Consider the following 15789-nt stretch of genomic DNA (forward strand, 5'->3'; position numbering starts at 1 on the left):
CAGGCCTGGTTCCTTCTGGAACCTCTAGGGGAGGCTCTGCTCCCTAGCCTTTTCCAACTTCCACATTTGTTGGATTGTGACGCCTTCCTCCATCTCCAAAGCAAGCAGCACCGCATCTGCCTGTCTCTCTGACGATAGGCAAACCCAGGTTCAGGTCTCATCATTGTCACTTCCCAGCTGTGTGGCCTTGGGCAAGGAGCTTACCCTTTCTGAGCCTCACTGTTCTTAGCTTTATAATGGGCCTACAACAGAACAGCAGAGGTACTTCTACTGTGATGAATACACACAGAGTGCACAGGTCTGTGCCGGAGGTCCTGCTTGAAACGTGTTAGCTGTTCATGGTGTGACCTCGGACCATGGCTCCAAGACCCTGGGGGCTGGCAGATTCTGAGACAGGCTTTAGATTGGGGTGCAGAAGGGGATGTGGCTTTGGGAGGGCTGTGATAAGAAGAGAGGGAAGTTGTATGACCCACAGGTCTCCGAAGCTACAAGTTTTTAGAATTAGCCAGGCTGGGGGCCTACATGACACCTGTCTAAACCCAGACAGGGGGAAATGGGGCAGGGGGTTCTGTAAGTACCCAAACTCGGAATGAGCCCTGGAAGCTAGGATTCTTCAGTGAGGGGCTTGGAGGAGGAGGCTGAGCCCAGGAAGCCCGGAATCTTCTGTCAAGCCTGTCTTGAAAGTCAGGGGGCCATGGAGCAGCTTGGCTCCAAGGCCAAGCCCCTATGCCAGGGCCCCCCATGGCAGGCAGGACCCAGCATGGGACCGTGGGCCTCTCATGCCAGCTCTTAGACGGAGTCCTGAGGGAAGGGTCCCCAGGGTGCAAAGGGGGTCAACCATGGACAGCAGCTAGAAAGGACACAAGAGCAGAGTGTGGGGGAATTTAGGAGTCTGGGATGGTGGGTGGTAGGGCAGCAGGAATCAAGGGTGAGAACAGCCTCCTGGGACCACATCTCCTTCATAGGAAGATTAGAAAAAGAGAGTAAATAGGCCTGGGCATTTTCCCCTAGATGCAGGTATCTGATAGGAAGATGCACAGGAATGAGACTAGTAGGCAGGTAGGCAGGTAAGTGGACAGGGAGAGGTGCGGTGTGAGCTGGGGAGACAATATGAGACAGGCACAGAGTGCGACATAGACAGAGATGAATGGGCATTTAGGGAGACACAGAGATAGAGACAGAGACACAGAGAGACAGACACACAGAGACAGAGACACAAAGAGAGACACAGAGACAGAGAGACATACCGAGACAGAGAGACACAGACACACAAAGACATAGAGACATACAGAGACAGAGATAGAGAGAGACAGACACACAGAGGGACACAGAGGGACACAGAGAACAGAAGGAGGGAGACCCCGCAACAGAGGCAGCTCACCAAACTCGCAGATGAAGGCAAACGGCTGCGTGCAGTTGTCTGAGGCCGCCCACCCAAAGGAAGCATCTCTCCCGATGTAACCACAGGTGTTTGGAGCAGGAGTGACCTGTCCTCCGCGCCAGTGACTGTAGCTCACATTTGAGGTGTCCAGCCAGATCCCCGGCCCTGGGATGAGAACACAACCACCAAGACTTGGAAATGTTCTTCTGACCCCTTTTTATGGACAGGGCTTGCCTCAGCTCAGCTCCTGGTGTGCAGGAGGTGCTCAGTTAAGGCCGACAGACTGAAGGCCCCTCTTTCCCATGCCAACGAAGGGACGTTGCTAGCTGTTATCTTCCAACACCCAGACAGAAGAACTCAACCTAAAAACCGGGGCGCCAAGTCAGGGAGCCCAAACAAAGTGATTTGATTTAGTACATGATGCTTCCAGTTCTGTCTTACCATAATCTAAAAAAGAGCACAGAAGTATGCCTTGGGATGTTCAAAAGTATTCCGCAGAGAGGCAGGGGCCCTCGTCAAATATCTCTGGGCCGTGCTGAATTAAAATGGAAGCAGTTTTCCTTACTTCAGGACTCTTCAGCCCCTGGAACACACTGATGTGCTCTTGAAGAAGTGCCCTGTGTGTGTTTGGAGTACAAAGGTGTTTCGAGGACACTAGAAATCTAGAAAACACTAAATGTAAAATATTTACTCTGAAGACTCAAAAGTGTATTCATTTTTTTAAAATAAATCCGTACAAATGGTTTAAACAATTTAGAGCAAAAAAGGATATAAAATAAAAACATCTCCCCTCTCCCAACCTACAGGTTACTCTCATTACTGGTATGTTTCTTGTGAATTGATCCAGACTAACTTGTATCCACATATCAGCATCTATGAGTGCCTGAAATCAATTTACACAAATGCCATCATATTGCACATGGCACCCTGTCCCTTACTTCTTAAATAACATTAAATAATGGAGGTGGTTTCATGTCGGCCTACACAGATCTACCTTATGTTCTGTAACAGCCACGTGGTATCCCTTGGTGATTTTTGAATAGACACAACTCCTTTAACTGCACATGAATGGACATTCAATATACAGAAATCCACAATTGCTACATCTACAAATCAAGAAACCATTCAATAGATATTGCCTGAACATGCATTTTAGTTTTTTTATTTTTTGCATTAAAATTAATTTTTTATTATAATAATATTTTTATTATATTATGTTAGTCACCATACAGTCCATCCCTAGTTTTTTATGTAAAGTTCCATGATTCATTATTTGCGCATAACACCCAGTGCACCATGCGATACGCATTTTAGAATTCAAATCCTGAGGCCCTGCATTTCCTAAAACAAGCTTCTTCAACTGCCCCCTAATTAAGCCTTTCCACTCACTCATATTAGCCTAGATCGAGTTACTCATTTCTAAAACCCAGTAGCTTCGACAGGGGAATGTGATGTGGTGGGACACTGGCAGAGTCCTCACTGCCCTTCACCAGGGGCATCATCTTGAGCAAACCATTTCCTCCCCCTGGACATCATGTTCCTCATCCATAAAATAAGAGCAAGCAATGTGTACCTCGTGGGGCAGGTGCAAAGATTAAATATGAATGTTCATTTGTCCATTCTCTGCTATGTACAGGCACTGGAAAAACAAAATGGCCAGAATGTGTTTCCTTCCCTTGAGGAGCTCATTGTCTAGGAAGGAAGACAGACACCTAAAAACTTGAAGTCATGCTAAAAGTACCCTCACGGGGGTGTGGACAAGAGAAAAAGGTAAGGAAGAGTTTCTAGAAGGACCATTACAACGAGACTAACATGAAGGGAGCAGTGCCACACTCTTAACCTGCTTTAATCCTGTAAGAAATGGGGAAAGGCATGTGAAAGTGCTTTAAAAAAAAAAAAAAGATTTATTTATTTGAGAGAGAGGGTGGGAGGAGGAGCAGAGGGGGAGAGAGAGAGAGAAACTTAAGCAGACTCTGCGTTGAGTGCAGAGCCCGAAGCAGGGCTCAATCTCATGACCCTGAGATCACAACCTGAGCCAAAACCAAGAGTCAAGACGTTTAACTAGCTGTGCCACCCAGGGCCCCTGGAAGTGCTTTGAAAATAACTTAGTAATTATTTCCTGAGACTCTGTTTTCTCATCTGTAAAATAGAAGAAACAATATTATCTCACTAGTTATCATAGGGATTCAAGGCAATAATGGACGGTAAGTACTAAGGATAGTGCAGGGGACTATTCCAGCAAGAACTGAAGAAGTCATAATTAGTATTAGTTTAAGGCACATTCAAACAAATGAACGTTTGCAGAGCGTCAGAGCTATGTGCCGGATTCTGTGCTAGGTACTATACATGAGTTATTTCATTTGATCCACAAAACAACCAAAGAGGAGGGTATCCTTACTTTAAGATTAGGATATATTAATTTGTTCCATGAGGCTCTGGGTAAGAAGCAATGGTGAGAATCACAGCCATAAGCTTCCCATGAAATACAGCTTTCACAGCACCTACCTTTTGTAGTTCCATTCTGAGCCGAGTTACCTATGAGTCCAATCCACCATTCCCTGTCCTGGGAGAGGTGCTTCTGCAGAAACTGCTGGGTGTTTTCATCATGAATAAAGACCAAGTGGCCCCCTTGCTCCTCGCACCAGCTCTGGGCACCATAGAAGGTGCGACCGAGAGGCACAAATTCATAGCAAGAGTCTCTGAAGGCCACTTGGCTTTCCGAGCAAAAGCTGCCCTCCTCTGGTTTAGAGATTGTGGCCCTAAACCTCAGAGCAAGCCCCAAGAGCACCAAGCCCACTGCACTCATCCTTGAACCACTGCTGGAGCATCTGGATGCAGCTGGCACTCTGGTCCTTCTTATGCTGGTGCCTCACGACCATCTGCCATCCATCTTTCTTTCTCTCTTTGCATCAAGTAATTGTTGCTACTACGTCTTGTTTAAGAAACAAAAAGCTCAGGGTGAATGTGTCTGCATTTTTCCTTTGCCCAGCTCTTTGTTCAGTTCCTGTTCCAAATCCAATTAATTTGCGAAATGGTCTTCAAGAGAAACATATAGCTGCTATCTCACCTGTCTGCTTGTCATTCGATCAACTGTTAGCTTCGGATGAAAATTCCTTGCTGTTGGTTTTATGTTGTTCTTTTCACAGGAAGCCATCAGCATGTGGGAAGTATGTGATAAAAGAAAAATGGCAGGGAAGTGAGAGTGATGGGATGGTAAAAAAACAAAAACAAAAACAAACAAGTTGCACTCATCTCCAATGCTATTGTCTAGAGTGGTGCCTGTGCCCAAATGATAATCACATTCTCCCCAGCATGGCTTAAATCCTAATGGATATGTCTCCCTCTCTGACTCATCACATGACTACTCATGCCTGTTAGAGAAAACGAATTTTCTACAAAATTGTTTTGATATCATCATGAAAACAAGCTTTTAAAGCTTCAAACCTGCCCATCCTCACCCACTGCCTCACCCACTCCGGTGAGGGTGTCCATGGTCTGTGGATCAAGTTCAAGCTTCTCAGCTTTTTATACATTGAACTGGCCATTGGCAATGTTTTCAAACACACCTCCCAGATGTGGGGAAATAGACTCACCCATTGCTGATGGGAGGGTAAATTGGTTCAGACCCCATTGTGGGCAATTTGACAATATCTATCAAAAAGTTAAAAAACAGGAGCTCTGTAATCTAGTAGTTCAACTTCTAGAAATTTTACCTACAAGTAAATTCATACGTGTGCAAAATGTCATATGCTTAAGGTTATTTATTACAGAATTTTTTAAGAAGGAAGGATTGGAAACAGCCTAAATGTCTATTGATTAGAGAGTGGTCAACAAAACATGGTACATTCTCCATATGCCCCCAAAATGAGCAGCTTCTTTATATAGAAGTTTGGAGGGATATCTAAGATTTTTGCTAATATTGGAAGCAAAGTATGAGACATTATTGATGGTCCAATCCCATTTTTACAAAAACATCTATGATTATTCAAAAACATCTATGAATATTTATTTGTATTTGTGGAATATATCTCCCAAAGGACTTATAAGAGACTGGCAGTAGTGATTGCTTGGGTCAGGAGTGGAGGGAGCTAGGTAAGTGGAAGACGGAGGAAAGAGCAAGACTTTTGTTTCATTGGCCACATTTTTGAAACTTTTTCTGTCTTGTACCATGTGAATGTCTTACGTGTTCAAAAATAGTAAATTCTTTTTAAAAAACATGTCATGGGTCCATCATCCCCCTAGCAGTTCGAAGCCCCAGCTCTTTCTATCATAGTTCACTGCTGGCAACCTTCCTTGATGCCTCTCTGTGCTTGTGCTGTTCCCTCTGCCAGTTTCATTTTCTCTCTAGTCCTGCCCTGTCTTCACAACTCATCTCAAACCTTAGTTCCTTTGTGGATTTTGTAGAACTTGTCACATATAATATGCCACTCTCCTCTGAGTTTCCTTTTTCTTTCTTTCGATAAAAAATTAAGACAGAGTTCATATACCATACAATCCACTGATTTAAAATATGAAGGTCAGTGGTTTTTAGTATATTCACAGAGTTGTGCAACCTTCACCATGATCAATTTTAGAACATTTTCATGACCCCAAAAGGAAACCCTTCACCCCTTGGCATTGACTCCCAAACCCCCCTTCCATAGCTCCTGACAGCCACTAATCTCCTTTCTGGCTCTGTGGGTCTGCCTCCTGTGCACATTTCATATAAACAGAATCACATAACAGGAGTTTTTGTGACGAGCTCCTTTCACATAGCGTAGGGTCTTCAAGGTTCCTCCATCTTCTAGTGCGGACCATTACTTCACTATTGTACTCCTTTTTTTTTTTCCTCTTGGCACTCAATAAAAGTTTATAGAATAAAATTGAATGAAGAGTTTACCAGAACTAATATATTTTCCACCTTAGCTCCTTGTTTGCAGAGTAATCAGGATAATTTTCCAAATTAATTGAGTTTGACACAATTACTAAGTTGCTTTAGTGGTGGGAAAATTTGTTTTAACTACTAACACCAGAGTTTCTTTTGGGCACTTTTTCTTTAGGAAAATACCTAGATAGGCCATTTGGGTTGGGATAGGGAGACACCAAGGGTATGGTTTGCACTATTACAACAAAGCACAATGCTGGATGACTGGTCTGCATAAGACATTAGTGATTCAAGATTGGAGAAGCGACTACACAATGTGGTAGGACTCTAGAACCTTCAAAAAAGGTATTAAGTGGGGTGGCTGGGTGGCTCAGTCAGTTGGGCGTCTGCCTTTGGCTCAGGTCATGCTCAGGTTATGATCCCAGGGTCCCTGTTCTGCAGGGAGCCTGCTTCTCCCTCTCCCTCTGCCTTTCTCTCCTGCTTGTGTGCTCTGTCTCTTGCTCTTTCTCTCTTTCAAATAAATAAATAAAATCTTACAAAGAAAAGCCATTAGGCAAATAGTTTCTTACAGCAGGGTGGCCAAAGACTTCAGAGAACATGGTTATCAAATATCTGGCTTTAAATTATTCCCTTGCTCTGACATAACCCAACTTTTTTTCCTCCCCAGTCCCTGGCAACCACTACTTTCTGTCTTTATGGATTTACAGATTCTAGACATTTCATGTAAATGGAATTGTACAATATGTGACCTTTGGTGTCTAGCTTCTTCTAATTTTTTTTCCAGGGTCATCTATGTCGGAGGGTATATTAGTACTTCATCCCTTTCTATAGCTAACTAATGTCTTATGTATGAATATACTACATTTTGCTTATCTATTCATCCATTGATGGACACTTGGGTTATTTTATTTTGGCAGGAAAAGGATAGTCTCTTAATCTCTACCCATCCCATGACTGGCACACAGTAGGGCCCAATGAACATTTGCCAGCCTGGCCCCATCTCTCAGGTCCCTGGGTATTGGGAGAGGTCAAGAGGATGTGACTGCTAGTTGACCCATGAATGGGACCCAGGCAATTAGAAGCTCCTCATGCCCTCCCTGTCCTTGGAATGTGCATTCTGCTTGCCTTCCCCACTTCCAGAAGCTGCCCCAAGGACACAGCCTTGAGATAGTGATATGGTATTGAAACCATCTGGATGATATACATGACTGAACCCAGTTAAAGCCCCTATATAAACTTTTAAGATTTGGCCGGCGAGTATGGAGATTTGCTCGTCTTGCAGCACCCAGCACAAGACTTTTATGTGAAGTTCCCCTGCTTATTAAACCTGCCACCTACCAGTCTGGAGTGATCTGCTTCTTTCTTCGGTCTCTCCCTGCCCTACATGTACAGAGGCCAGTTTTTGAACCAACATCGGCACTGACCCTTGGCCCCCATCCCTTTCCCAGAAGCCTTTCCAAGCCTTCTGGAGTAGACCTGCCAGTAGCCCAGGGAAGCACTCGATGTTGTTGCTGAGTCACAGGCTAGAACACAGAGAACACTGGTTTTCTTATCTCTGAGGGCCAAGCTTCTAATGACTTTTATTAGAAAACTATGTGGAAGGCCTCATACAGCGATAATGTATCTCCTGGGTAAAGGCTTAATTTATGTCCCTCACGGAACATGCTTGGAGACACTTGATAACAAATGCAAATCTGCAGGCTAAATTCCACTTTTGCATTCTTTACATTCTGATAAATTGCAGACTCCTAGGCACGGAATTCGTCTTGGTGATGTCAGCTCCCAGTGTGCCTTAGCATCTGTGATGTGAAGAAAGGAAGCAGGGCACGGCTGGACCCATGTAAGTCTGTTTCCAGTGATCTGATCCAGATGCCTGGGCCTCCAAACCTGATTTTTGGGACCAGCAGATGAAAACAGAAAGAGTGAATTTGGTTTAAATGGGGCCTTAAGTCCATGAAAAGAACCATAAAGATGTTCACGCCCTATGGCCCAGTCCTGGGAACGGACCCATTTTAGTTTGGGTTCCCTTAGAAGTTAACTGAGGCAAGAATTTTAGAGCAAGCAATTTATTTGGGAGGGCATGCAGGAAACAGTGACAGGGGAGGGGGCGAGTTTTTACTTTATATGAATTGGTGTTTTTATTGGTCATAAACTGAATTGAGTCTTTGCCCTCCATTCACCTGGAGGACAACATAACAAGAGTAAGTGGGAAGTGTCCTATGAACTAATTATGTGCACACTATAGTTGTGCCTGGTCAAACACCCATCTCCAAGGCAGGAAGTACTTGAAGGAACCACAAAGAAATGAAATCGTATTGGGGTAAGGGGACAATTCACACCTGGCTTTAGATGGTAGGCCTTTTTCTGTGTTTCTAAAGGGCTTTGGAATTGGCATGGTGGGGGCTGTGCTTCCTTTCCCTGAACAGACATTTACTACACCATTCCCACAGTGCTGGATACTTTGCGTGGTTTTCCTCATCTGTTTGTTATGTGTCCAGTTTTGCAATTCTAGTCAGCACTGCCTAGAACATCTTCTTGCACTTGCCATTCAGTTTGAGCTGAGTTATCTCCTGAGTGTTGTAGCAGATATTATCAAGGACTCACCTTAACCCCTCACACTTACTGCGTAAGGCTTCTACATGGAAGCCCCTCTAGCTCTTGGCCTCCCTCTGCACACAAGGGACAGGATGGAGGTGCCCAGAAGTTTGCGCCTCTTGGGAGAAACTCTCACCCTTGATTGGCCATTGTTGGTGGATCAGGCCCCCAGATCCTCAAGATAACTCTAAAGCATGTTCACACCCCATCTCACAGCCCAACAGCCAGACTGAGCTTCAGTTGCCCACGATAGTAACAGCCTTGATGATGCACTGCTAACATCTTCCCTCCCTGTTTCCCTTCCTCATGCCCTTGCTGGCATTTCCTGGCTTCAGCTCCCAAATAAGCCAGTTGCACTTGAATCCCTGCCTAGCGCACAGGACACAAACATTTCATGATTATTGCTACGGACTCAACACTTATTTAAACCAGATCAACTATCTTTGGGCTTTTCATGTTGCTGATCCCACTTGAAGACTCAGACAGCCAGATCAAATCCCAGGAAATATGCTCACACAGCTGAGCTGTGTCTTGCACACTTTCCTGATGGCTTCAATTCTATACTTGGGGACCATCTCTGAGCAACTAATAAGACCTCAGGCATTGGAATGGTGGGTGGTATTCTCTTGTTTTTTTTGATGTGTATGTAAATGAGTCCTCCACGTTTGTTCACCTATGCTAAGTTGTTCGCTTCTGTAAGAAAGAGGAGAAACAACACAGAGACGAACGGACACAGAGGGAGAAGGCCATGTGACGAGAGAGGCAGAGCCTGGAGCCAGGGACCATCAAGGGTTGCTGGCAACCACACCAGAAGTTAGAAGGATCGAGGAGGGATTTTTCCCTAGAGACTTCAGAAGGATCATGGCTCCACTGACACTTTGATTTTGGACTTCTGACCTCCAGAACTGTGACAGAATAAATTTCTGTTTAAGCCACCATGTTTGTGGTATTTCTGTCGTGACAGCCCTATCAAACCAGTATGATGATGATATAGCACAATGCGGCCATGTGTCATTCATTCATGCTATAAATATTTGCTGAGCACCTACTATGTGCCAGGCACTGTGCTAAACTCTAGATTTTAAACAGGACAGTGATATGATCAGGCTCGCATTTCAGCCAGGTCACCTGGTGGCAGCAGGGAGGGTAGATTGGAGTAGGTGGGACTGGAGGCAGGGAGGCCAGGAGGAGGCTGCTCCCAAGAGTTGAGCAATAGTGAGGACGGTGGCTAGGGGGCTGGAGGAAAAAGGAACAATCAGAAAGATTAGTTAGGAGGCAGAAACATCAGGACTACTGTTGTTATTTAAGTTGCATTTTTGTGAAGCTTCACTGACTAGGCCCTGAGGATAACACAGTGGAAATTAAAGTTTCAGCTCAGGCATTAGAAGGCATTTCCTTTTCTACCAGTAATGTCCTGTGCGTTTCAATCTTGTCCCTTCAACCTCCCAGGCATGTCATGTTATTGTAATAATTATTATTTGCTTTCCTTTTTTCTCTGTTAGGCTGTGTGTTCATTGAGTCCAGGAGTTACAATTTCCCATCTATCTCTAATACCCAATATGACACTAGTCTCTGCATCTACTAGGACTTTGTGGAATTGATGAACCCTCCTAAGTGTTAATGGGGTACGTTGTGGTCTTTCGTTTTAGTGGTGAAGCGTGCACTCCAGGAGTCCTAGGGCCGCTCTCCCACCCCTCCCTACGTCCTGCTTTCTGTAGAGGCCTGTGGAGAGTGTGGCATTCTGGAGCTCACCACTGACACTTCTCCCTTGGGGAGGCCGCTGCCACCTCTCCTGGGACTTTGCCTGTCACCTTGGACCCTGCTATCCAAGATTTCCACGTGATCCAGGCAGTTTATCACCCTGGCTAATTAAAGGCACCATTCGAAGTTAACTTAATTGGAAAACTGCAAAGTAATTTAGATATGATAACATTATCTCCATAAAGGGAAATATTAACTCCTTTTTGGCAATGACTTTATAAGAGGATAAACAGAATTGCAAAATAAGGCTTTCTTTTTTTTATATATAACACAACAACTTTTCTTTTTGAATTCAGTTTTTACTTCTACACCTCATGACTGCTTTATGGATGCAACACATCCCATGGAAAAAGTGGCCTCTGGAAGGCATCCTCCTCTTCCCTGCTCCTTCCCCAAATTATAAGGTAAGAGGATCCCACGTTCAAATCTCCCACCTCTGCTGCATGTTGTGTGAACCTCATGGAGCTTCAGTTGTTTCCTTGGTAAAAAAGGGGATAATAATAGTACTTGCCAGGTCTGTGCCAGAATTAGAAGATATGGTGTGTGCAAAATACAGAGGAGGGGGCACACATCAGTGAACTGCTCTCCTCCCCACCAAAGGGAGGAGACGAAGGCTTCCTGCTTGCCCAGTGAGCGTCTCGGACCCTACAAAGGGCAGACCGTGTGGGATCCTGTACCAAGTCCTGCACCCCCTGGGAATGAATCCCCATCTACAGTCTCTGCATCGTTGCTGGAGGCAGCATGGCCAACTTGTGCAAATGTGTATGTGACTTGGGAGGAAGCCCGGGAGATACCTGACCCGATTCGGGGAAGAGCCTGCCAGGCAGCACCTTCATGGAATTCCCGCTCTCCACTGGCTCTCTGCTTCTTCCTGTTTCCCTCTCGGCAACCCCAGCCTCTAGGCCCCAAATCTGTGAATATTCCCCTCCTCCCTCTCTCCGTCTCCTGCGTCCATCTTCCTCTGGTCCCTGCTCACCTCTCCTGCCTCTCTCCTGCCCCAGCCCCACCTCTCCAATAATCCAGAGCCATGTGGGGTGGCTGCGCAGTGTGATGTCTCCAGGTCTGCACCCTTTCCATGACCCCTCTTACCGGCTTCTCTGCTTGGCCAACTCCCAGCTGCCATTTTCAGGAAGTATGGACATCCCCTCTCTTCACCCTGCCCCTCAACCTTGGAGGATTTCCCCCACTTCCTCTCTGGTGCCACAGCAGACTGTCACCTCTGATGTACAACTGCTCCCATTGGATGGGTGGCACTCCATATTTGAGGGACAGATGAATGAGTGAGTGAATGAATGAACATGTGGGCTAATTCACATTTTTCCCATTGCCAACCATGGACTTCTCTGACACTTGTACACTCTAAACTGGCCTGTCATGCAGCCATACCTGCCTCTGCCCACCTTGGTCATATATAAATGCCATTAGCAACTCTCTTGCTAGCTCAGCACTGTCAATAGAACTTTCTCCGATGATGGAGATGTTCTTTGTCTCTGCACATACCAGCATGGCAGCCATTGGCCACATGTGTCTGTGGAGCCTTTGAAATGTGGTTAGTACGAATAAGGGATTTGATTTCATTGTAATTAATTTGTCTTTAAATTTATATAGCCAGCCACGTGCTATTAGTGGCTACTGTACTGGACAGCACAGCTAAGCTCCCACGTTAATGCCTTCTTTGGACATGGTCTCTTGACTTAAGACATCATTTTCTACAGTACGAAGCCCAAATTCTTACATGCCTGCACAGTCCGATCCCTAAACCACTTTCCACCCCCATCTCAGGGGGTAGTGGAAATGAACAGTGATTGCAAGTATGGCCTCTAGAGTCAAGCTGCTTGGGTTCGAAGCCCAGTTCCAGGGTGCCAGCAAGTTACTTAACTCCTCTGTGTGTTACTTCCATTATCTGTAAAATGGGGTTGAATACGTACTTAGGGTTTTTATGAGGGGGGCATGCATTCTTATGTGCCAAAGACTTAGAAAAATGCCTGGCATATAGGAAGCTCTCAATAAATGGCACCTATAAATATTATTTCTCTCTGTCCCTGGCAGAGCTAGCCTTGTCCTCACTCTCCCCACTAGAGTTGTCCAGCTCCACGCCATCATTCACACTGGTCCTCCTCTTTGCCTATCCAAACACTTCCCACTCTCAAGTCTCAGCTCTGCACCCCCTCCTCCAGGAAGCCTTCTGTCCCAACCCTCCCTAGCTTGAGCAAACTTTCCTTCCTTGGAACTCCCATAATACTTCCTATCTGTGCCTCTTCTAGAGCAGGCGTAATAGGCAACTAGTTATTACGTACATGTCTTCACAGCCAGACTAGAGCAAACTTAAAATCCTAGACTAGATCATGGACGTCTGTTTTCCTTTCAGGGACAGGCCAGAGTTGTATGCATTGTAACTTGTAAAAAATTAATATTTCTGATTATCATATTGGCTTTCCAGTTTTTCTCTCTTGCCCAAGAAAAAAAAGAAAAGGAACACGCTATAAGCTCCTGTTTTATTCTAAGCCCCACAACAGACATGATCAGAGTTTTTACAGTTTAATTTAAACCTTTCAGCCACCTGGTGGGACAGGTATTCTAATTCCTGTTTTCAAGATCAGGCAGCTGAGGGTCTGAGATTTAAACAAGCAACACAGACGCTCAGCTAGTAAGCGGAAGAGCTGTGGCTCCAATGCACATGGGTCCATTGGGGTTGCTAGCGCCAAAGATGGCCCAACAAGGGACCGCACCGCCCAGGCACCATGTTCACACCCTTGCTTAGCGCTTCCCAGCTGCCCGTTGGCTGGTTCTGGGATTTGTGCTAACCAATAGAAGGCAGTGAAGTGAAATTATGCCAGTCCTGGGTGCACCCTGACAGGAGGCTGGAGCCTCTGCTGCCTCTCTCATAAAACACTTTTGGGAAGCTTTTGCTGTCATGGAAGGAATCAGCTATCCTGCTGGAGAGATTCCATGGAGAGGGTCAAGGACAGGCCCTGAGACTACATGGAGAGGGAGAGAGGCCCAGACCCAGCCCTCCTAGCATACCAGTCAACTGCCAGCAGACCTGCAACCCCAAAAGGAACCCCAAGTGATGAAAGCAGAAGCACTCCCAGCAAAGCCCGATCAGCCCACAGAACTGAGCCCAGAGAGGTAAGAACAATGATAGTTGCTTTAAGCCACTAAGTTTCAGAGTGGTTAGTTTCACGGCAGTGAATGACCAAACCTCTTGTTTAAGATGAGCTACTTCCCTCCCTGTTCCCATTGCCCTGCTCTCTTATGCACTGGCCAGTTTTCAGTCCACTTGAAAGCAGCAAATGCATTATAAAAACTCTCTGTGGAACACCCACCTTTGCTGTCCTCTCTACCTCTGGTCCTCAACCAGAGACTTCAGCAAGTGGTAAGCATTACTGTGTAGTGCGGGGGAATATGCACCGATGAGCCGTTGACCTGAATCAAGTTCCTTCCTGTCTCTGAGCTGTAAAAATAAGACTACGAATGACTCCCTTGCAGGACTATGTAGGAATTAAGTGACATGCTGCTCATCAGACACCTAGCATGGTACTTGGCACATGTCAAGCATCCAGTGAATGGCGTTCACGAGAGGCTGGAGAACAGGCCAGGAGAGAGCTCCTACTGGTGACAAGCCTCTGTCCCACTCTTCCCTTATTAGCAAAGACCTAGAAACCAGGGGTCAGATTTTCATGGGGCCAGAGAAATGCCAGAGCTTCTTGAGAAAGAGCAGCTCCTGCTTGTTATCTCTGTTTACGAAGAGGGAGGACGGACATTCAACATAAAGGCTGTCCCTTGAACCACTCACTGCAGGACCCCTAACCCCTTTGGGAAATGTATGTCCCTTGGGATATGAAGATGCTGCCTCCCAACAAAAAGGACATCACGGGAGTGAAGAAGGCAGAACGGAGTCTCATTAGCCACCTCTATAACTCCAGAGCTTGGCAACCATTTGATGTCTGAGACAAAGGCACATCCTCAGGGTTTCTGCAGATATTGTTACTTCCAGCCAAAGGGTCTTTTCTTAACTTGTTGAACCTTCATGATATCATTATGGGCTGAATCGTGTCTTCCCCTACCCCCCCACAAGACTCACATGTTGGAGTCCCAGCACCTTGGAATGTAACTGCGTTTGGAGATAGAGCTTTTAAAGAAGTGATTAAATTAAAATGAGTCCATTAGGGTGGGCCCCAATCCACCCTGACTGGTATCCTTATAAGAAGAGGAAATTTGGACACACAACCAGGGATGCATGTGCCGAGAGGAATGACCATGTAAGGACATGGTAGAAAAGATAGCCATCTGCACACCAGGAAGAAAAGCCTCAGAAGAAGCCAACCCTGCTGACACTTTGATCTTGGACTTCCAGCCTCCAGAAGTGTAAGAAAACAACCTTGTGCTATTTAAGCCATCCAGTGGTACTTTGTTATGGTTGCCCTAGAAAACTAATACAGATAGCCATTGTTATGATCAATTTATTATTCCCATTATCAAAAAATCCTGACCTTACCATGTAATTGTCCCCAGGGTGCGGTTAGGGCCTGAATAAAGAAAGCTGGCCTTGGTTTCTCAGTATTATATAACAGGGCAGTGATATCAACCCAAGACTGGCCCTCTCGCGTCCTCCACCCATCAACACATACACCCATTACTTCATTCCACAGAAATCTAGCAAACATCCATCATGCATTAGCACTGAGTGGAATTGTCACAGAGTGTATACTTTGGAGTCAGGCTGCCCAGCTTGGCTTCCTAATTGTCTCCTAGTCACTGTGTGACCTAAGGCAAGTTGGTTATCTTTCCTGACTTTCTGCATCTCTACAATGATGCGAAGAATACCCATCTCATAGGATTATATAAAGTCAGAGCAAGCTAGCACATGTAGAGTGCTTTGCAAAGCACTTGACTCAGAGAAAGCACTTGAAATGGTCGGGGGCCATTGCTTTGCTGGATATACAAAATGGACAAGAAAGGAGACACGGTCATGTTTTCCCTTCTGTGATTTCAGTATTGTCCTCCCCACAAACCCTCTGGCCTAGGTATTGCCACCCTGTTTTGCAGAGTAAAGTGAGGTTCAGAGGGGTTGTGACAACAGTCACACTTTTTAAATCGCAGCCCTGAGATCCCACCTCTAAGCCTTGAGCTCTTTTTTTTTTTCCCCTGCACCAGAGCTGCTGCCTGGTGCAGTTTTTTTTTTTTT

At 45.6% G+C, this 15789-nt stretch overlaps 1 protein-coding gene across 1 annotated transcript in view; it reads right to left on the reverse strand.

Moving 5' to 3' along the window:
- The window catches only part of LOC123791343 (polycystin-1-like protein 2), an 88757-nt gene extending 84570 nt beyond the window's left edge, over positions 1–4187 (reverse strand). Inside the window, 2 exon segments of the mRNA XM_087870637.1 lie at positions 1382–1546; positions 3887–4187. Of these exon segments, the coding sequence (XP_087726763.1) occupies positions 1382–1546; positions 3887–4187 (466 nt within the window).
- Between the last annotated feature and the right edge of the window lie 11602 nt (positions 4188–15789).

This window comes from Ursus americanus, chromosome 21, assembly GCF_024610735.1.
Source record: "Ursus americanus isolate L20-20 chromosome 21, mUrsAme1.1.p, whole genome shotgun sequence".
Classification (NCBI taxonomy): Eukaryota; Metazoa; Chordata; class Mammalia; order Carnivora; family Ursidae; genus Ursus; species Ursus americanus.